At 36.2% G+C, this 22959-nt stretch overlaps 3 protein-coding genes and 2 pseudogenes across 4 annotated transcripts; all 5 read right to left on the reverse strand.

Moving 5' to 3' along the window:
- Positions 1-934: 934 nt before the first annotated feature.
- Positions 935-8376, reverse strand: GAUT15 (galacturonosyltransferase 15). 2 transcript variants are annotated; one of them, XM_059594060.2, is made up of 6 exons: positions 7826-8376; positions 7093-7136; positions 5065-5217; positions 2476-3057; positions 2065-2367; positions 935-1525 (listed from the first exon to the last, which is right to left on the reverse strand). In XM_059594060.2, exons 1-6 carry the CDS (start codon positions 8043-8045, stop codon positions 1241-1243), a joined length of 1587 nt encoding a protein of 528 aa, XP_059450043.2. In that variant the 5' UTR covers positions 8046-8376; the 3' UTR covers positions 935-1240. The 2 variants fall into 2 exon arrangements, with proteins under 2 accessions (XP_059450043.2, XP_059450042.2); XM_059594059.2 differs by having other exon boundaries at positions 5065-5220.
- A 4813-nt stretch (positions 8377-13189) lies between these two features.
- LOC148585818 (uncharacterized) lies at positions 13190-13612 on the reverse strand. The gene has a single exon (XM_088516772.1). The coding sequence runs from the start codon at positions 13610-13612 to the stop codon at positions 13190-13192; it is 423 nt and encodes a 140-aa protein (XP_088372898.1).
- Positions 13613-13768: 156 nt separating this feature from the next.
- LOC148585819 (uncharacterized) lies at positions 13769-15566 on the reverse strand. Its single transcript, XM_088516773.1, has 3 exons — positions 14859-15566; positions 14409-14654; positions 13769-14104 (listed from the first exon to the last, which is right to left on the reverse strand). The coding sequence occupies exons 1-3, from the start codon at positions 15564-15566 to the stop codon at positions 13769-13771; spliced, it is 1290 nt and encodes a 429-aa protein (XP_088372899.1).
- Positions 15567-17255: 1689 nt separating this feature from the next.
- On the reverse strand, positions 17256-20114 carry LOC148585820 (uncharacterized; annotated as a pseudogene).
- Positions 20115-21017: 903 nt separating this feature from the next.
- On the reverse strand, positions 21018-21705 carry LOC148585821 (uncharacterized; annotated as a pseudogene).
- Positions 21706-22959: the final 1254 nt, after the last annotated feature.

A 22959-nucleotide genomic window follows, 5' to 3' on the forward strand; every position in this document is an offset into this window, starting at 1 on the left:
ATCAAGCTACCGCACCACTTGAGTCATTAAGTAATGGATGCATATATTAATATGTTAACTGCTGTCAGTTAGATAAAACGAAAAGTTACAACTCTTCCCATATGCCCCTTCAACATCTATAAATATAGAGAAAGAAATGCTATTCAACATTCTCAAATGTCCATCTCTTAGTATTATCTTTGTTTTTTCTTTTTCTTCCTTCTTCCTTCTGTTTTTTTTTTTTTTTTTTTTGTCTTTTTTTTTTTTAAAAAAAAAAAAGAAAAAGCAAAAAGAAGTGGATATAAATGTGCCACATAAACAAGAATCTGAAGAGATAGACACTTGAAAATACTAAGTAGTATCTCTCATAAATATAACATTCCTCTACCGATTTTATTATTTAGTTTTTCATTTTCAATTTTATAAGTTTACAAGTAAAATTGTAGGAATTCTCCAAAATTGCTATTTGTAGCATTTATAAGCTTTATTGTATCCTAGAGACTATTTGCTAGAAACCCATTAGCAAACTCATTCCAAGCGAGGGCAAATATTGTCTTAAAGATAGCGATTCTAGCGCTTCAAACATATCTTTTATTTCTAATTTTTTGTTGTTTTCACATAATATTTTCCTAACAATTTCGGTGTTTGTTTCTGATTCTTCTTCTACTGTATCCCCTTATATTCCTAACAGTTAGATTCTCTACAATTTATTGACGGAGCCCATTGGGTCTTGGTCTTGGCCCTAAAACTTGGATGGAATCTGAACTCCATGGTTTTCTTGAGAAGATACAGAGGTGACAAGCATTGCATATTGCAGAGTTGGAAGAGGTCTTCAGGCATTGCACATGATAAATTTAATCATTTAATTAATATTTTAGCACTTATATGAACCACAACTAACAAATGGTGAACAAATTAACACCATATTATGCAGAAGTTAAACATAATACAAAAGTTTAACCATTGAAATAAGCAAATATTAAATTACCTGACCAAAAGTAATTTACAATATTGTTAGAGAGCTACAACATGATCCTATATCTCTTGAACAAGTCTAAAGATCCCGACTATTTATGGTGTATTGCGTGGAACCTTGGGCTATTTTCTATTATGGACATGAAATAACCAATATCGTGGTATGCAGAGCTGAGTGTGAGCAGAAACTGAAGGCAAAACCTTCTTCTCTCTGGACCCATACTTTGCTTCTGGTTTTTTCCAGAAATGAATATATATATATGAGAGTAAGAGAACTTTGCCCTCTTTACCCCATTACGCTACATTTCCTAATAAAATTGTTTGAGAAACTTACATATTTAGTCCATAAGCTTCGGACCTCTGGAAACCCAATCTCAAGCCATGGCTTTGCAGGGCCACTGAAATGTATAACAGCAGCAGCTTCCAATACCTCTTGATGAACTTCTGCAGATTGATGACCTAAACCGGCCAGATGCCATGATGGTTCAATAGGATGCACATGACCCTCAAAAGCTATTAAGGAAGGTGGAAGTACTCCTGGATGCCATAATGCCAACCCAGATTTGTGGCTCTGTGAAATGAGGTAATGGTATTATGGAAACAAAAAAGGGTGAAAATTTTATCTTTACAGTGAAACATAATGGAGGTATTTGGTCATAAGAGTCAGGAAATCTAGATTCTCTAAATATTTCTCTGGAACCGGCTTCGAAAAGTATAGGATATTCATTCTAAATGTAACATTTATTATTCAAAGAGATGGTAGACAATTTCTCTTATGTTAAACGATAACAAAACATCTGCCCTCTTCCTCAGAATGAGTACAATCACAGGTCGTCAATCATCCAATGGCTTAAAAGTAAGTATAAAACACCACTTTTTTTCGACCAAAAAAACACCACTTTTAGCTATTAAAAAGAACTAGATTCCCATATCGCTTTTTTTAAAAGAATATTTTCTTTTCTGAAAAATAAAACTTTTTTCAAGAGCAAAAGTATGACACCAACATCCGATGCTATATCCATCTTGAGTTTAACACTGGAAAACGGGCTGAGACACATTGACAGCAGTTTCCATTAACCAACTTATTGAAGTATTAGAAAATGCACTTACAAGTTTTAACCATTGATGGTAAGTTGCAGTGATGTTGGTCCTCCTCCAAGCTTCGATATCAAAGACATTCATGCCATACAGCCATGCACAACGATCAGGGTCAAAGTTGGATGATATAATTGGATGCGAAAAGTTCAAGTAGTCCCTGTATTTTCTTCCTGGGCAACAGTCATCTCCACACCATGAATTAACAACTGCACCAACAACTTTTCCATTGAGATCCAATTCCCACAAAGATGATATGTCATGTTGTACTACAATATCATCATCCAAGAACACTATCTTGTTGAGATCTGGAAACAGCTGTGTGGCCCAAGAAAATCAGACGATAAATAAATCATAATTAAGTGTTCATTATTCAACATGTATCATTCAATCATAGAAGATTTTGTGAAGAAAATTGGTAACTACCTCAGGGATATAAATTCGGAGGTGATTAAGGAGGGAGAGGGAGCTGGGGCTTAAAGCCTCTAGATATCTTTTATGTTCTCCTTTATACTCAAAATCTTCTTCTTTCAAATTATTGTAGTAGTGCCTCCAAATTAGACGATGAATCTCTAACATCTCTTTCACACCAACATTCACTTCCTGAGACCAATCAAATTGGTGCAATCCCTTAACTTCCACCACCGCAGATTTAATAGAATTGATCGCAAACCACGCATGCATCGGGGTATAAGTTTTTTTGTCAGTAACTATGTGGAACACTAACTTTCCAGGGTTGGCTGAGTTTTGGATTGTAGAAGAGACAACAGTAGAAGCAGCAAGGACATTATCAGTTAGAAGAACAAGGTGATGAAACGAGGGGTCGGCAAGGCGAGAAACATATTCTGGTGGAGGTAGACGAGATCGAGCAATTGCATTTACAGCATACTCCTCGGCCAGTTTTAGGCAAAGACAATGTAAGCTTTTGGGGACACCATGTGAAGCTAAATGCCAGTAAATAGACTCACGCTGTCTCGCCGACTGGACCTTGCGTTCCATCTGAAGTAGCTGCATGTTAAGATAAGAAATTAGCTCTAATTTTTTTGAGGATTGGAACTTCTTCAAATAATTGTTTTTTCTTGATATGCAGATTTAAGCAACCAAAACAAAGCCTAAATCTCCATGATAAGATAATCCGGTGTCAGTTCTTTTAGTTCATTTAAGTCATACACAGTAGTAATGCAAACAATTCTACAATTGTTTAAGCTATGGTACTTTTTTCCATATAGTTTCCTCTCACTGGAATATACATAATCCAAGCTAAGATGATAAATACAATAACAGCTGGCCTGAAACAAATGCACATTTGCAAGGACCCCACCCACATACATTGTCAGCATGCTAGTGCACACTCATGCAAACACTCGCACACAATATTCAAATTGAGTCGCTTTTACAAACAAGTTGCATCCTAGGAAGCATGAATAGAAATATGGGGTACAAGTTATGGTTAAAAATAATCATAACTTTTACATTCTTTCCTTTTCATTTCAACTTCTTAGAGATTTTGTAGTCATACAAGGTAAATGTTTAATCATACCAGCATTCATTATCTGAAAGTTTTTATCATATTACTCTCTAACTAAAGAGGATCATGTCTAAGAACTTAGTGACTCAAGCTGTTTATGGTACCCACTCCAATGTATTGAAGAAGTATCATATACATTTTCAAGTTCAAAAATATGATTTGCGAAGTTTGGATATGCTTATTATGTATGCATTGGCAAGTATCTAAGATGTATTGTATTTGATGCGTATACAACTCTCTTCTAGAAGTGCCCGTGCAATATAGATATTTTGATTATTAAGCCACTACTTATCACATAAGTTTAGGCTGATAGAAAATTGTGAATTTAATTATTTATAATCATATTCTAACATTCTTCTTCATATGTGGGCTCAAATTCTCCCTCAATAAATAAGTCCAACATGTGGAATACTTTATCTGAAATAAGAGGTAAGTTGTGAAGCCAAAATTTTTATGTCTGGCAAGTGTTTTCAAAATGGTTTTTTATGTTTTGATTTGAAAAGCTATCTTGATGTGATAGAAAGTAGGAAGTAATTTCAATGGCGTTCATCTTTGAAAAGTATTTTGTAGAGTGAAACAGAAGAAAACTATTCAGTAAACATTTTGAAAAGTGTGTTTTAGTGTTTGTAAAAAATCTAATAAGTGTTTTCAAATCAATGGTGATTTGAATTAAAAAAAAAAAAACATAATTTTTTATGTTCGACTACCGCACAGCCACCTCCTCTTGGATACTTTGTTGTGTTGGGGTGGCCGTGCAACCACCTTTCGTCTTCTCCAATTTTTTGTATAAATAACAAGTTAGCCTTCACACCTAGAAAAATAAACATAATTTTTTCAAATACTTTTAGGAAAGTTTTCAAAAACCTACTTTGTGTTCTATATTTTTAAAATTGTTGTTTTTTGTTTTTAGAAACACTTTTTGTTTAGTAATTTATTTCTAAAAAGTAAGGTATTGTGTTTAAAAAAAAAAAAAAAAAAAAGACTTTCCAAACGCATTATCAAACTAACCGTTTACTGTTCTAAAAAAGGACAATTCTATTAAAAATAATGTTAGAAACAAAATTTTTATCTCATAATTATCCACAACTCTTATGTGTTAATCTCAACAAAACCTTGGATCAATCCTTGTTTTAAAAAAAATATTAAAAGTTAATTAAGACTGCTACATCATCATCATTGTGAAACACATATATAGCATTCATCTTCTCCTAAAGGACCTAAACTAATAATCCGGATCATGTATATATAGGTCTTAGCTAGCTAGGAAGTAGACCCAGACCCAAACCAGCATTGCCAAGTGCCAACTGTAACTTTTTATCCTTTCCTAGCGAATTGCCAACTGTCAACTGTAATACTAGAATAGAGACAATAACTAGATGTCACCCTCTACATCCCATCAATGACCGAAAACAACACACAACAAATCAGCACAGATAAAAAGAAGTAGAGACAAATTAAAGTAGCCATGAATGATTACGTGTGCTCACCATAGCCTTGGTCTTGAAAGCAAATGCCTTGATATCCTCTCTTTTCGACGTCATATCCTTCACAAGCTTGTCGAATGACTCTATCTCTATTCCTTCCTCATTAATGTCACCTTCCTTCGCCTCAACTAGTGATCTGCTTAGCTCCTCCCTCAGCTTCTTTATGGTAAATGCATCACCACAGTAACACATAGACAATCAATAATAATAATAATAAATAAAATAAAATAGGCCCATTGATCAAACCGTGTGACGTGTGGTGACGTAGTGAAGTTTCCATCACGAAGAGGTAAATGCATTTTCAATGAGAGCGTCATGGAAAGAGTCAGATGGTTGTGGAATTTACAAGTTCTCCACCAATTATTACATTTCTTGTTTGTTTCTCTTCTTTATTGTCTTCAAAATGTATTAACATCAAGTGGACGAGCACAATACGATTGTGGTACAACTGGCCACGTGTCCTCGAAAGAGACTGCTGAAAATCCAACCGACAGTGTCCCAAAATGTGCTTATCCAGACACTGTAAGCAATATATCCTAGGACGAAAATGCCATTACCCTTTCTATGATTTACGAAAAATGCTATTATATTATTAAAATGGAATATCTTGCTTTATTTTAATTTTTTTTTTTTTTTTTCAGGAAAGAGGAATATCTCAATTCTCAAGCATAAGTCAATTCTCAAGCATAACACAAGTCTGGAATATCTCAAGTATGTGCGTTTGGACGCTTTCAAAGAGTGGAGCCCAATAACAAATGGGTCCTATCACTACCAATTAATGAAAAATTAATTAGGGTGGATACTGTCCCCTTGACACTTTGCATATGATAGATATTATTTTAAATTGAAATTACCTTTTTTCCATAAAATGTTTTTGTTATATTGAAGAAAAAGGGCTAGACATTTTAGAATTTTTGAACCAAAATTAAACATTTTTGTAATAAATTGGAACTTTGAGATTATTGGACATGGAATAAAAAATGGAGAAACAAATGTAGGAAGAACATACTATGAAATTCAACAACGTTTAAGGTGAAAACGACCAAGCTTCAAATAGGTCAAAATCAAAATGATAATAAAATGGCAGCATTTAAATGTGACCCTGAATTGGAACATAAGAAGTTAGAGAAACTTTTTCAGATGTAAGAACCATTAAACTGGTATATGCGAATATGACAAATTCAACAAGTTCAATAAAGCCCGAACCACTCACATGCAAAACTAACATATCCAAACTACTCACCCATATATATAACATCAGAAAAATTACGTATTTAATCTCTAGGGTAAATTATTTATCTAAAATGGTCCCGTTGTTAGCTGTTTGATAGAAACCAATAGCTGCATAAGCAGCTCAACATCACAACCACTCATCAATTGACACATGACATGACTCATGACTAGGGTCTACTTTAAATTACAATTTTTTCCTCAATTAAAAAAATAAAAAAGAGGATTAGATGAGGGACAACCACCCCTTTGGTGACCGACCATCACTTAATAAGCCGAATCATTAGCCATGTCACGTCTCAATCAACGATTGGTAGTAACTTGGATTACATGTGTGCATATAACGGTTGGTATCAAACAACTTACAACAGAGTACCATAGGGGCTATATCCCAGTAATCAGTTTGGTAAAACAGTAAATTGGAGGAACTAAAATGCACTTAAAAAAAATAAATAAATAAGTAATTTTTTTTATATATATATGCAACCTAAATACAAAGGTTCAAGCGGATTTAACCGATGACAGGGACAAGGATAACAGAAGATTCCTTTGTGTGCAAACTTTGTGTAAAGTACCAATCTGCCGTCCAACAGACCACGTGGTGGCATATATACACCGTGTCACACTCACACCCTACTTATAGGGTTTCAGAGTAATAAAATCGGATATGGATTTTTAGAGATTTTCTACTCAAATTATTATTTTTTTTAAAAAAAAAAAAGAAAATTACTATTGCTGGACATCCAATTCATAAAGTTCAGAAATAAAGGGTATTTTCGTCATTAGATCTGACACACTTACCAGAGATGCGTCAGCCCCGCTGAAAAACCTCCATCCTATACAATCTGCAAAAACCGTTTTAAAAAATTAAATTAAAATTTTATCTGAGAATAAATAATATTCTAAAATTTGAAAAAAAAAAAAAAAAAAAATTACAGGCAATGACTTCTCTGACACGACATAAATAAAACTAAAAACATTTTTCAGCTGAGTTGATAATAATAAAAATAATCGTATTTACCACTAAAAACATTAAATTAATTAGAGGATTTTATAACCGTATCCATATTCCATAGTGGCTAAGGTTAGGCTCACACAATTTTTAATTTAAAATTCATTATAACTGACGTAATAATTTATAATTGATAAAATAATTATAATGACTAATTTGTCACTTTTCACCAATTATTACTTAAAAATTTAATTTATAAATAAATTTGTACCAAAATTGTCAACCCAAACATTTTCTAATCCATATTCCCAGAGAAAAACAATCTCCAGCATAAAATATATATATATATATATATATATATATATATAGATGCCTTACGCTGAAGGTACTTGTACCTTCCGCTGCAATCCATGTTGTACAACGAACGGACAATTTGAGAAGAATGTACAACTCCAATCCACAAAAATGAAACCTCAACTCAAAAGTCCTAATTTCTATATTTGCAAAAAATACAGACAATCTCCTTTTCAAAAAAACAAATTAAAAAAAATAATAATAAAAAAGAAATAAAAGAGAAATTACCAAGAGGAGAAGAGCAAGCAGTGGCAGATTCGAGCACCAAAAACGCAATTCTCACAAAGAGAAACGGCAGAGCGATCCCGAGCACGAGGAGGACCGGCAGCAGCGTCCGGCTGGAAATCCGACGAGGCGCCGTGGCCTTGGTAAGAGAAGCCTTACCGGCGGCGCCGGAGCTGGATATCGTGACTCGCTTAATCCCCGTCGTGGATATGTAAAACTTCATGTTGTGGAAACTTGTTGCTCCAATTCCATGAATAGAATCCCCAAACAGGTCGCTCTCAGTCTCGCTGGATCTGTGCTCGTACAGAATCACGGGAGTGAAAAAAAGCTGGAGATTGAAATCGAAATCCAAATGCAAAGCCGCAAAAAGGTAAATGGTATGAACAGTGGTGGCAGAGTGAGAGAATATATTGGTAGCTTTTTGAGAGACTCGCTGGGATCACGATCTTTTGTTTCCGCTGGGACAATTTAGTGGTCATCAATTTTATGAAAACAAAAAAGAAATTGTAGAGCGAGAGTGAGAGAAGCGCGTGAGTGGAGGAAAAGCCAAAATCCAAGCCGCGTTTAAAGCCGCGGGAAACAGGGAAGTGCAATTATGTTTATGATTTGGGGGAGGGGCTGAGGCTGTGATTTTCCCCCCTTGGGTTTGCGTGATATTTCGGATTTGCCCTTCCTAATTAGAGTCGGTTCACCGACAGATTGCGGATGTGTGAGAGGATTTATCAGTGGACGAAAAGTATAAGAACCTTCTAGTCTATTTATGGGATGGTTAAACTATCATCTTATTTACAGTTAAGGGAATAAAATTAAGATTAGTCAAAAATAAAAATAAAAAGGAGAATTTGAGTACGGGGTGTCCAATATTGACTATGACATTTAATTGCTGAATTTTACATCATACCAACATTTTGCCAACAAATTTTACATATTGGTAATTTTCTATTAATGAATTGGTATAAGTTTTGGCCATTCTTAATTATTCGAAATGTATTGTAGAGGCACAAAAATATTAGTTATGTTAATTGAGACTTGCTATATATATATTACATCTCCACACAAGATGAGAAAAATGGAGAATAAAATTTAAAATAGTGACTTCTGTTATATTAGGCTGATTCTTAGCTGATTGAGCTATCTTTTGGGGATCTGTTAATGTATATTTGATTATTTTATATTATGAGATTGATTGTAATCAGATTTGATGGTAATTAAATTTGATATTATGGGATTTGATTGAACTCTTATTCATCTTTTGTCTAACTATTTTTTAAATCCTATTGGATATATCATATATATATATATATATATATATATATGTGTGTGTGTGTGTGTGTGTGTGTGTGTGTGTGTGAGCCCCTACAGTCCAAACTATCTGTACAATGGCCATTTAGTAGCATCCAATCTCCATCTAACACATCATCATTTCAAGAAAAGTGCAAAAAACTAAAGTGAGAACAAAAACAATAAAAAATAAAAAAAATAAAAAAATAAAAAGACCAAGAACACCCTTGCCGCCAGACTCAGCCGTGGGTCTGGCGAGACCCACGACCCAAGACTTGGGTCTGGCCGTGATCCGCCTCAAAACCGATGTTGACCCGCCTGAAAACTTATTTCTAATGCCTCAAAACCTATTTCTAATGCATCAAAACTTGTTTCAAATGCCTCAAAACTCATTTTTGGATTTAAAACTAAAACCTAGAGGTGTAAAGTTAACCCTTTAAGGATTTTATCACACTAAAGGCCAGAAACCGGCCCCAGAGAGAGGTGGCCAGACCCATTGGAGAAACCCACGACAAACCTACACCGTGGGTCTGGCCAGGTTCACGAAGGGGGCTGGTTTTGGTAGGGACTGGTTCACAAGGGGGGGCTGGTTTTTGTTTTCTTTCTCAAAGCAATCTAGTGTATTTGGACTTAGGTTATTTTGGTGCACTTTTATGTTTTTACTTAGGTGTTCAGAGTTGATTGGAGGCTGTAAACATGAGATTTTAAGGCTCAAATATATATATATATATATATATATATATATAGAGAGAGAGAGAGAGAGAGAGAGAGAGAATAACTTCTATATGGTCTTGGCATAAACTAAGGCTTTTGTGCCCTCTAATAAGAAGGCGACACATCAACGTGAAACACTATAGCAAAAATATGGTGTTTCACCTAATCTTTTTTTCTAGAATACTTAAAACAAAACACCTTCTAGAATAAACTTTTCATATTTTTCTCCAAAACCACCCCAGCCACCAACCTGCCGTCGAAAACTCTGCCGGCCGGTACCCCTATCTCTCTCACTGGCGGCAACAGAAACTATCACAAAAGCAACCCAAAATTAAGATTCATTCATCCCTGCTTCAATAGTATCCAGACAGAAAAATCATTCACAGTGGGCAGTAAAAATACAAGAAGAAAATAATTGAGAATTGTTCCAAGACATTTTTTTTTCATCTAGAAGATTAGAAAACATCACCGGTGTGTGAGAGAGAGAGGCACCGGCCGGCGTCGTCTCTGGCGGCGTTTCTGGCGGCAGGTTGGTGGCTGGGGTGGTTTTGGAGAAAAATATGAAAAGTTTATTCTATAAGGTGTTTTGTTTTAGGTATTCTAAAAAAAAGATTAGGTGGAACACCATATTTTTGTTATAGTGTTCCATGTTGATGTGTCGCCTTCTTATTGGAGGGTACAAAAGCTTTGATTTATGCCAAGACCCTATAGAAGCTATTCTCTCATATATATATATATATATATATGTGTGTGTGTGTGTGTGTGTGTGTGTGTGTGTGGAGTTAAAACCAGAGATTGACCGAAGAAAGATAAATAGCATTTCTCATGTTATTTATTTATTTACAAAATCAGTTCTTGATTTTTTAATCTACGAATTATTTTTTACTACCACATCTTAAAGTATTTTATTCCACTAATTGGATCCTCCTTCTTTTTTTTGAAAAAAAAAAAGAAAAAAAAAATCTAACTCGGTCTTTACTAGTTAATTGTGAATGTTTTTGGCTAATAATAATTTTTTTTTTTTTTTCTAATTGAATAAGTTGGCTAATAATAAATTGATGGATTGTATTTCAAGTTCTACCATATGGGAAAAGAAATGTGCTATAATGCAATAAAAAGATCATTTTGGACCCATAAAAGTTCAAGTTGGCAAGAGCCCACAAGCTTCATCAGTGGGTGGATTCACAGTAACTACGGATGGAGGCCTATAGCCTCTTGTTACCTAGAACTTTTATAAGCAAAAAATTGTATTTTTATTGTACTATAGCATTTCTCACAAAAAAAAAAAAAAAAAAAAAAAAAAGTAATAAATAAATTTTGCTAGCTAGTTTATGAAAACCAATACTATTACGTATCCTATGACATGGGCATCTTCTCCTGAACAAAAGAAAAATAATCTTTACGTAAAAGTCAATTTCAGTTACAGGAGAAGTCTATTATGTTTGGCAGTGTCGCATAAAAACATATGAATAGACAATAGTGGGAAGGGGTGAAGAGGATCCTCTGTGCAAAGACAACAAGCATCGGCTGGGGAAGAAGTCTTATTTGAAAATGACTAATAATAAGGGGATGTTAGGAGTTATCACTGCATACTCTCTTATGTTATAATTCAAACTATCTTTGGGCATATTTTGGATGACAAGGATTCTCTGCGGTTCATTTGAATAGAGAATTTAGTTGGTTTTATTTATAAGGATAAAATTATCATTTTAATTTTTTAGACGACGATTTTGCCCTTCAAATAAGACAAACCGGGACTACAAAAAAATGATGACTTTGGAACGTTCTCGAATGTGGTCGTTACCAGAGGGCATTTCAATAGTAAAACGACCCCTCAAGGAGAGGGGTCGTTTGAACAGCGCACGTCCCTACTGAATTGGAACGTTGCAATAGTGCATGTACCCACTCAGTAAAAAACATCCCCCATCCCTCAATCTACGCAGAAGCCCGGCCACCCGATCCCCCTCTCCCTTGATCTCCCTCACACAACTCTCTTTCTCTCACTTAGCTCTCTCTCACTCAGTGATCTCTCTCTCTCTCTAATCAGCTCTCTCTCACCTCCGGCAGCGCCGCTCCTCCAATCTAGGTGTATTCTTTCTCGATCTTGCTGCCACTCCTCATCCTCCAACCGATCGGTACTTTTCTTATTAAATTGATATGCATATGAAATGATTTAAATTGATATTCCAAAATGCTAGAATTATGACTTCTTTTTTTTTTAGGGAATTTTATTTTTATTTTTATTTTCATTCCATAATAAGAGATCAAGAGCTTGAAGCTCTTAAAGAGAAAAATAGCCAAAAAAGTATGAAGAGTACAACATCGTAGATACACTGAAAATCTAACATTCAAAAACATATATACCTCCTCCGATCCAACCCATGTGCACACTTCATTTAAGGGGTAGATCTGCTCTAGGCAAACTAGATCTAAATACATGAGTAGGTCTCATCGCTAAAAAAAAAAAAAAATTTATTGACCCGGCCGTGAGACAAACTCCTTGCATCGAAACTATCCCTCATCAGCACAAAGGTCAAGATAACACAACAAAACAAGACCTAAACAAAGAAAACCAGCATCAATGGCAAGGTCCAGCAAGAAAATGGCAGAGAAAACTCGGCTCGTGAGGCTCACACGTAAAGCGCGTGAGATCCACACGATCCATACTCTGGCTTGCACAAACCACATTCGGCGCTTGCCAAAAAGAAGAGAGAAAAAGTCTGGTGACTACAGAGCATAATGGCACCGGGGAGAAGTGTGTAGTGGCATGTATAGGGCTTGGGCCAGCAGCAAAAGAGTAGATCAGCAGCACAAGGAGCTGATCTAAGTTTCCCATCAAAATATCGACAAAACCAAAGCGTGAGGAGAAGCTAATGAGTTCCAAAATCAAACTATAGCAAAGAAAATGAAAGAAATAACAAAACAAGCGGGGAGGATTCAGGGTCTCACTGGAGAGGGAGTAGAGAGAGGCTAGAGTTTTTTGGAGCCCAAGAGCCGAGAATTATGGCTTATTAAATTGATATTCAATAATTTTTTTTATATGCATTTTTTTTTTTTTTTGACATGTCCACACAAAGGAAGGAAGATGAGAGATTCGAACTATTGACCACCGCTTCATGAGGCGTGGTCCACAGTCGATTGAGCTACCCTTAGAGACTTTTGATATGCATTTAATATAGGGTAGAATGACTTAAAAAATTGATATGTAATTGAATTTAATTAAATGCATTTATGATATGTTAATTAGAATTTGTACTCTATTATTAGATTCGTAATTGCATGCAATTAAATTATTATTAAATGATTATTTGGTATGCAAATGATTTTTTTTTTTTTTTTTTTTTTTTTTTGAATAAGTAGGACTTTTATTACTCAAACATTATTAGAGGAAGGAGTCTCCCCTATAATAAGCTCATGAATACAATCAAGATATGCAAAATGCCGTGTCCTTGCTGTGTTCGCCCAAATGGCCATCCGTGCTACCTCATGGGCCGCTTGATTTGCAGATCTTCGGACCGCCATCACCTTCCAATCAGTGAAAGGCTGTAGCATAATATACATGTCTTCAATCAAATGACCAATATCCCTCCCACTAGCATCTCTGCCATTAACAGCATCCAGCACGAGCTTTGAGTCCCCTTCCAAGATGATCTTCCTCAGTCCTATATCTTTGCCAAATATTAAAGCTTGCCCTCTGGCCCACGCCTCAACTGCTAGAGGGGAGAGCCTGCCTGGTTTAGTCAAGCTTCGTACAGCCAGCACCTGCCCTCGTTTGTTACGAACCACATCACCCATACCCACCACTCCTTGCTTGGAACAAATCGCCGTGTCCCAGTTGATTTTGATAAAACCCTCTGGCAGAACAATCTAGCTGGAAGCCTCAACTATCTCTCGGGGAGAAGATGGATTTGGGGAATTTACGTCCAAATAATTAGTGTGAGCCTGCATAGCCTACTGTACCAATGCACTTGGGTGGGAAAATTTGCTTTCATGCACAAAGTCGTTTCGCCGTAACCAGACGCGTCGTACGATCCCAGCAAAGAGACCCAGCTCCTCTCCATCACACCTCTTCACCACCAGTTCCACCACCTGTCTAAAGGTTGGGCCCTCCGGTACCAGCTTTTGAAATTTTTTTAGACTTGTTCCCCATACATTCCGTGCTAAGGGGTAATCCCATAGGATATGGTATCCAGTTTCTGCTTGTAGTCCACAGATTGGGCACAAATCATCTGGAAGAACATGCCGCCTAAGCAGGTTGGCCTTGGTGGGGAGAATCTCCTTACATGCCTTCCACAAAAAAATGTTTCTCCACATTCGGGCACGCCACCTTCCAAATTGACTTCAACAGATCACATGTTTTCCCCCCATGTGAGCTCCCTGCCTGCTTGAGAAACTCCAGTTCCTTGGCCAAATGATACACTGATTTCACTGTGAACTGACCATTAGCATTACCTCGCTAGATCACCCTATCAGGTCGGTTAGTGCTACTCAAAGGGACTAATAAAATAGCTTCAACTTCAACAGAATTAAAGATAGCCTTCAGCAGGCTTGTATTCCACCCATACGTGTCTCTGTCAATAAGAGCACTTACCTTTGTATTGGCGTCCAACACCCGGGGAGGTGTATGAATAGAAAAAGTGGACGGAATGGGAATCCATTTGTCTCCCCAAATTCGTGTAGATTCTCCGTTGCTAATCCATCGATACAAACCCTCCTTGAGAAGGTCACACGAACCCAAAATGCTCCGCCATGCAAAGGAGGGTTTAGAGCCCAATTTGGCCTCAAGAATTGTTCCATTTGCAAAGTATTTAGCCCTCAAAACCGTGGCCACCAAACTCTAGGGCATATTCCATAATCGCCAACATTGTTTCGCAAGAAGGGCCTTATTGAAACATAGGAAATCCCGAAAGCCCAAACCTCCTTGAGCTTTTGACAAACCCATTTTGCTCCAAGACATCCATGGAATCTTTGATTCCCCCCACCAAAATTGCTGCATTAGGGAGTTAATTTTGTCGCACAAAATTTTGGGAAGCTTGAATACACTCATGCAATACGTCGGTATTGCTTGGACCACCGCCTTGAGCATAATCTCCCTCCTCGCTTGAGAAAGGAGTTTTAACTTCCAATCTTGGAGTTTCTTCCAGATTTTATCAAGTATCCCTTTGAAAGCTTTTGTCCGAGATTTCCCCACCAAAGCCAGGAGGCCCAAATATGTCTCGTACCTCTGTGAACTTGGGACACCAGAGGCTTCCTGGATATGTCGTCGATGTGCTGACATAGTATTCCGACTAAAATAGATAGCCGTCTTAGATGCATTCAATTTTTGTCCTGAAGTTTCTTCATAGATTCTGAGAATGGTAAACAATTTTTCCCAATGTTCCAGGTCAGCTCTACAAAATAGTAAACAATCATTAGCAAAAAATAAATGGTTGATGCGAGGTCCCCTCTTAGAGGTGGGAACTCCAGTCAACACACCTTCCCTATCCACTTTGCCAAGTAAAGAACTCAATGCCTCAGCACAAATCAAAAACAAATACGGTGAAAGGGGGTTGCCTTGCCGATTGCCTCGGGTTGGGACAATTTTTCTTGTAGGGACGCCGTTAACCAATACTTCAAAATTCGTCGTGGTTACACACTCCATGATCAATTTGATCCAACTGGGTGCAAACCCCATTTTGCACATTACCGCCTCCAAAAATCCCCACTCCACCCGATCATAGGCCTTGCTCATATCAATTTTAACCGCCATATATCCCTTTTTCCCCCTATTCTAGATTGCATTGTGTGGAGGGTCTCATAAGCAACCAAAATGTTGTCAGTCATTAACCTTCCCTTGATGAATGCACTTTGGTTTTGAGAGATAATAAGTGGTAAAATCAATTTCAGCCGATTCGCAAGTACCTTTGATATAATCTTATATAAAACATTACACAAACTTATGGGGCGAAAATCCGAAACGCATGAGGGATTTTTATTCTTGGGAATGAGAGCTATAAATGTAGAATTCAATTTGCTACCAACGACAACATTATTGAGAGAAAAAAGAATAGCTTTTCAAACCTCGGTTCCAACGACGTCCCAATGTTTTTGGAAAAAGCCCGCATTATACCCATCCGACCCGGGAGCTTTTAGAGGAGCCATTTGGAATAAGGCGTCCTTAATCTCGCTTTCTAGGAAAGGCCTCCCTAGAGTCTCCTTCATGTCATCCGTCACCCTCCCCTCTAAGCCTTCCAAGCATATATCAAAATCCCCCATTCCACTGGTCTTGAAAAGACTATCAAAATAATCCGCAAATGCATCACCCATCTTTTCTTGGGTCGTCCATTTTTCTCCACTTTCATCAACAATAAAAACGATTTTAGTAGCTTTTCTTTTAAAATTCGCGCAAGCATGAAAATACTTCAAATTTTTATCTCCAAATGACAGCCAATTTACTTTAGCTCGTTGGCGCCACTTTAATTCATCTTGTTCTAATAACATTTTCAGAATATTCCTTGTTGTATCTGCTGGTTCCAAATCTGGTATCTCATTCAGCCCTTGCTCCATTGCTAGTTTATTGTACTGGTCCCTTAGAGTTGTACCCGGCAATCCCCTCTCATCATTTCGCCATTTAAGCAAAGCTTTGGTACAGCACATCATTTTGCTTTGTATAAAAGGCCATGGGTTGACATGCTGCAAGGTAGAAATAATGGGTTGTGCCTTCCAAGAATTCTGAATAATAGTTTGGACTTACCATCAAGCTCCCAACCAGCCTCATATTTGAAGTTCCTACGACCCTTCTGTCTCCTCCCATAATTGCTTAATGTCAAGAGAAGTGGGAAATGATCTGACCATACAGCTGCCCCAATCACTAGTTCTGCCTCATGAAATTTGCCACACCATTCTCGGTTAGCTACCGCTCGATCAAGCCTTTCCTTCGTAAAATCCGGTCCCTCCCTACAATTACTCCATGTGTACTTGGGACCCCTATAGCCCAAATCCGAGAGTTCACAATCCTCCAAAGCCCTTTGGAAAGCTTCCATTAGACTTCTTTGACGTCCATTCCCACAAAATTTTTCATTAAGGCTTATAATCTCGTTGAAGTCACCTATGCACAACCAAGGGCCAGGTTCCATTCTAGCAATGTATCGCAACAAACTCCATGATTCCCCCCTCTTACTCGGATCTAGATGGCCATAAAAATCGGTAAGTTTCCACGGCGGTTCGGTTGAGGAGGGACAAACTGTTGCATTAATATGCCATCGACTGTAGTTTTGAATTTCAATACCCATATCGGCCAACCATAATAAAGCCAAACCTCCACTCCTTCCCACACAATCCACCGCAAATATATTAAAAGGTCTGAAACAGAGTTCATTACACATTTTTAAGTGAATAAGTCTCAAAAGTAGCATGAGAAAACAACAATGTTCCTTAAGAAATTAAACTTCATATGGAGCTAAGCAACAGAAAAAGGATTAGTTGCGCCCACTTTGAGATACACAAAAACAGGCTTCCCAGATACAAGAACAGATAACTTGTACGACTCATCAATACCACATTGTAACTGTACAAAGAAGAAGAGTATATAAAAGACAAGAAATTTCCCTAAAGAAAATAACCAAAACTAAATGAAGCTATGGAAAGAGGGATGAACTTGGATTATGGAAGCTATAATTTGTCTCCCAAATTACTACCCAAAAGAGGAACACCAAACAAGTCTGTGTGTGTAATTTCCTGTTCGTGAAATATAAACTTATTTATTTCCAAAGAAAAAGTAAACCAAAAAAGGAGGAGGTTTGATTAGCCGGATTGAGAGGCCAGTCTAGTACTAAAATATGCATGAGATGATCATTCTAAACTAGTAAATTTGCAAGTAAACTTGCATCACAATCCGACATAGCTTGGATTATCTTAATTACTTCAAGTCTCAGAATTATTGTATTTTATAACATAGTCTATTCTCATCATTACTTGATGGAGCAGCTCTATAAAAAGGGTTGCTACAACCCAATTTGATTATCAAATTAAAATTTTTATTATCTTCTATAGTTATTCTCAAATTCTCATTGTTTTGAAAAGCCATTTCTACACAGAAACATTCAACATGTACCATATTCTCTTCAGTGTTTGTATGCTCAGTTTTCTCACTTCACATATGAATGCTCAACAAACATATTTAATAGCAATTTGCCTCAACTCTCCAACCTTCCTTTACACCTGCACCGCCCAAAATCAATCTTGCCAAGCGTTCCTCATCTTCGTATCTCAACAAAGTGAAGGTCACAAAAGTGAAAATTGAAAAATACATGCTCAATATCTAATTGCAGCAAGAACCACCACCCAAAAAAGATTACAGCCCTGTTCGGCCAATATGTAATCCAAAGCTATATACAGCCAATGATCAAAACTATGTACAATCAAAACCACACAATCAACTACAAACTTCTAGCGTACAACCAAGTCTACAAACTTGTATTAAAAAATAGGGTTAAATTCACTTTAATTTCCTGAAATTTCAGGGGTTTTTCAATTCGAGCCCCAATGTTTAAAAATTGGCAATGTACCCCCCTAATGTTTCAAAAATTTTCAATTTAAACCCCCAGTTACTAATTTTCGCCAAATTGGACGGAAATCATCCAACGTGCGTCTCACTTGAAATTTTGATGTTCTCTATTCCAATTTTGCCCTCATTAAAGCCTATGAAATTACATAATTACTCTCAATTTCATAGGTTTTAATGAAAGTAATTACGTAATTTCATAGGTTTTAATGAGGGTAAAGTTGGAATAGAAGGCATCAAAATCTCACGTGAGACGCACGTGAGATGATTTCCGTCCAATTAGACAAAAATTAGGGGGGTATATTGCCAATTTTTAAACATTGAGGTTCGAATTGAAAAACCCTTGAAACTTCAGGAGGTAAAGTGAATTTTCTCCTAAAAAATAAGAATCCTATCTTCACATGTTCTCGCCAATTATTTTATTTTCTTACTTGTTGCCATCCAACACAACAAGTTTATAAAGCAGGGGGAAATTACATAGCAGAAAATATGTGCAATTTATTCATGGAAAGAGCTAAACATAAGAAAATATCAAAGCAGTGAGAAATTGATAAGAACAACCATAACAATGCAAAGCACATCTAACCATCATTTAAAAAAAAAAAAAAAAAAAAAAAACATACGTAGAGTAGAATCCTTGTACCAACTCTTAACAAAATAAGGTGTGAAGTTCCCAAATCATATCTCTTTAAACATTCCCATCAAAATGAGCAAAATCCCCACCTTGTGTTCCTATAAGATATAGAAAAGAAAACAAAGATGTTAAAAGTAAAAAATTAGTTGTTCGGGTTCAATTAAAACATAACAAAACATATCTACCACACAACCATTTTACCTAAAACACATGACATGGGAGATCAAATTGGCGCTTTGATTCTTGTCTAATTTCCTTTATTTGTTCATCTCTTTTTCTATCTTTTTCTACTAACTCATTTTGCAGTTCCTCTATTTGTTCATCTCTTTTTCTATCTTTTTCCACTAACTTATTTTACAGTTCCTCTATTTTTCTATTTGTTTCCTCCAACTCAACGTTGAGTTGGGTGCCATATAGTGACCGCAAAGAAGAGGATGGAGTAGGTATGACAAATTTTTCCATCCCTCTAACATGGCCAGAACGTTTGCCACCAAGAGCTTGTGTAAATATTTTATCTTCATCTACGACAACTTCTTTGTCAACCAACTTCTCTACCATTAAATTCTGCAGAAGCAACATATTTTCAGGTTAGTCGTATAACAAGGAGAGACAAGATATCCTAAAAGTTTAGTAACTTTCATTGAACAATGTGAGACAAGATATTAACAGAAAGCAGAAATTTTAACTACTTACGTATCGTTCTTCACACTGCGAAGTCACAAATGACCCGTCTTTCTTTGTGTGAGAGATCTTATAAGAGTCAATTAGATTGATCTCCTCTTCATCCTCTCCCATCTACACATAATAGACATATAATTAACATATGCTCTAAACATAATTATTAAAATAATGTAATAGTATAAAATTGTTACCTCACTATGGCGATGATTAAGAAAAGATCTAGAGTCGGATGTGTGATTGGTCTTCAACTCCGATCTATTCTTCTTATTACATGCGGATTTGTGCTGTGACAAATTTTCATTAAATTATCACAAAATTATACTCCTTTAGATTTATTGTCGATTTAGTTTAAAAATATTTACCTTCGAGTCTTTGTTTTCAAATGACTCGCATATCTTAAGCCACATGAGCTGTGAGATAAGTTTTGGAACTTTTGTCTTCACGATTGTTGAGTCTTTATTACCACCGAATTTAAGAAAATGACAATGAAAACCATGACAAAGTGTTCTATAATTATTTGATAAAGCCAACTCAATAGATCGAATTTGGTTAGCCTGATTCTCGTCTAAAGTCCACTTAACCTGTATATTATAAATAACAATAGTCTTAACATTTTATATTACATGTAGTAAATAACATAACCCTAAACGTTACAATTCACTCAAACACAAATTCTAAACTGTTGCCGCTTACTTGGTGGGACACAAGTCCAAGAACTATGCAAAGCTTGGCGTGTTCATGAATGACATATGTCACCCACTTACTAAAATGACTCGCATTTTTGCCTACAGGCCGGTCCTCTTGCCTTGGGAAGAATTTTTATCTCAATAGGACAACCATTCTTAAAAAGCTGATTGAACTCAGTGAATTTATTCGGACCTCTTTTCTTCATGTTGGACATAACAGCTGTGAGACAAAATTTGAAACATGGTTAGTATTTTTGGTGAAGTAGTTTGTTCATAGTCTATACAATAACATAGATTACTATATTAATATTATATGTGCACTTACAAGATAAATTGGAGGGTCCTTGAGTCGTCGTCTGATAGGGAGTTACATCAATTGCAGAAGGCACTTGTGATCCTAAACTTGCATTCTCAACATCTTCATTGAGATGCAATGGTGTAGAACGATCCACGAACACACATGATCTTCCTCAACTCATCTTCATTGCGTACAACTAATTCCACAATAAAAAAAGTGACTAAGAAAATGTGAAAATATTAACATATACAATAATCGAAAGATTGGTAACGAGGCAAACAAATCTATAGCTCATATCGTCTTACCATAGAATAAATGTTCATTTACATATGCTTTGTATATATAATTTACAATAATATTCAACACATATCATCGTCAGAGTCTATATCAGAGTTGCGAGATAACTCTTCTTCATGAGCGGAGTCATCATTGAGGAATATGCTTTCATCATTAGGGTCTTGTTCATCATCAGAACTTGTTTCGTGCCCCTCATTAGAGAAGTCATCATTGAGGAACATGCTTTCATCAAGGTGCACATATACTTCATCAATAGCTATTGGTTCCACATCATCTCTACGTAACATAGTTGAGTCTATTTTGTTTCCTTGTTGCACAGGTGCATTACCCTCAACACATTCATCATCTTCATCCTCGTCACCAATGCCTTTGTCATCTTCTTCAATCTCTCTCTCTAATACAGTTGGAACATCGTATATGTTTCTATTGGTCACTTTTTGCACTACTTGCCAACTACCACCCAATTTGGGATCTTTCAAGTAAAATACTTGTGAAGCTTGGCATGCTAGGATAAATGGGTCAGATGCATACCATGTTCGAGATGTATTCACACTCGTAAAGTGCTCATTTGTTTGTATTCTCGTTCTATGCCCAACGTCCCACCAATCGCACTCAAAGATACACGCGATTTCGACCATAACGTAACACCAAAATGTCCTTCAACTTACCATGGAATTCAATATCCTTCATGTTATGCTCACCTTCAACAACTATACCACTGTTTTGGGTACGTACGTAGAGTTCGTTCATATATAGTTTGTTCATAGGCCTCTCAAATTCCGTCTCATATAACTACCCAACTTCAAGTACCTATCAAAGATACACTATATCTGTTTAGCCATACACCTACCTCATCAAATTAAATGGAAAGTCAAAGTTGAATTTATTGAGCAAGGTTGAACTGTGAGTGAAGGAACGTGGCTCAATCGATCTATGCATGCACATGGCCAAGCTTGGACTCCATATACTAGAATTACCATAAAGATGAGGGCCTTTCTTCCTTTGGCCTACAAATTGATATTATTTACGAGATTTAGAATAAATAATAAATGCCCTCAAATGATCCAAGGGATGGAAAAAAAAAAATGCTTAGCATAAGTAAATACTGTAAATTATGAATTATTCTTACTTTTACAAACCTCGTTTGTCATAACCTTGAAATTTGTAAGGTAAAATAGTTTGTTAATATATTTTGGGGAGTATTTTTATTTTCTTTTTGAAATTTTTTTGACATGAAATAAAGGCAAAACGGTTTTTGTGTTTTGAGGAGTATTTATTATTATTATTATTATTATTGGTTGTTTGTTAATGTCTTTGAGTTGAAAAAAAAAAAAAAAAAAACCCATATTTTTACTCACAACTATCACACAATGCTGATGTGATAATCTCAACTAATTTTTAGATTTCTATTTTTTATTTAATTAAGACTGATTTAAGGGTTAATTGGGACTATCACGTCAGCATTGCGAAATAATTGTAGATAAAATTGTAGTTTCTATTAGAACAGTTTTCCTCACACCGACTACGCATTCTTCAGGGCCTTCTAGATCTGCAATATGTCATCATGTGCTCCAAAATTGCTACAAAAGAATAAAGCGTTAAAAGATCCACCGGCATCTATGCGGGGAAACTCCGATGCCTAATTCAGTTTATGGGAGAAATATTATGTTTCGACACACAATAATTCAATTTACTCAATGGGGACTAATTGAGCTCTATTCCGTATTCTCTAGAAGATATTCGATTATTCAAGATGTATAACATATATTTGTACCTTGTGTAGGGTCCTATTTATAGGCTGAAGAATTGAGGTTGACTTTAACTAGTTCTTCTTATTTGAGTTAGTTTAGGAGTCCTGGGAGCTAGAGTTGGACATGGGCTCCTACTCTAATTCAGACTTTGAGTAGGATTTTGAGACCCACATTATTCCAATAGAGCCCCATTTGAATTGTATCTCCTGCTATTTAATTAATAGCTTTGTAGGCCTATCATTGGCCTTAAGGC

The sequence above is a fragment of the Corylus avellana genome, chromosome 5, assembly GCF_965113065.1.
Source record: "Corylus avellana chromosome 5, dhCorAvel1.hap1.2, whole genome shotgun sequence".
NCBI lineage: Eukaryota > Viridiplantae > Streptophyta > Magnoliopsida > Fagales > Betulaceae > Corylus > Corylus avellana.

Coding starts and splice junctions, on each gene's coding strand:
- GAUT15 (XM_059594059.2), bottom strand. CDS start 8,045: ATGAAGTTTTACATATCCACGACGGGGATTAAGCGAGTCACGATATCC. Junction 7,137..7,825: donor TGCTTGCTCTTCTCCTCTTG/GTAATTTCTCTT, acceptor CGGTTTTTGCAG/ATTGTATAGGATGGAGGTTT. Junction 5,221..7,092: donor GCGGGGCTGACGCATCTCTG/GTAAGTGTGTCA, acceptor TTTACCATAAAG/AAGCTGAGGGAGGAGCTAAG.
- LOC148585818 (XM_088516772.1), bottom strand. CDS start 13,612: ATGGGTGATGTGGTTCGTAACAAACGAGGGCAGGTGCTGGCTGTACGA.
- LOC148585819 (XM_088516773.1), bottom strand. CDS start 15,566: ATGGCGGTTAAAATTGATATGAGCAAGGCCTATGATCGGGTGGAGTGG. Junction 14,655..14,858: donor TACCGACGTATTGCATGAGT/GTATTCAAGCTT, acceptor AATATGCCCTAG/AGTTTGGTGGCCACGGTTTT. Junction 14,105..14,408: donor TGTTGGACGCCAATACAAAG/GTAAGTGCTCTT, acceptor TTTTTGTGGAAG/GCATGTAAGGAGATTCTCCC.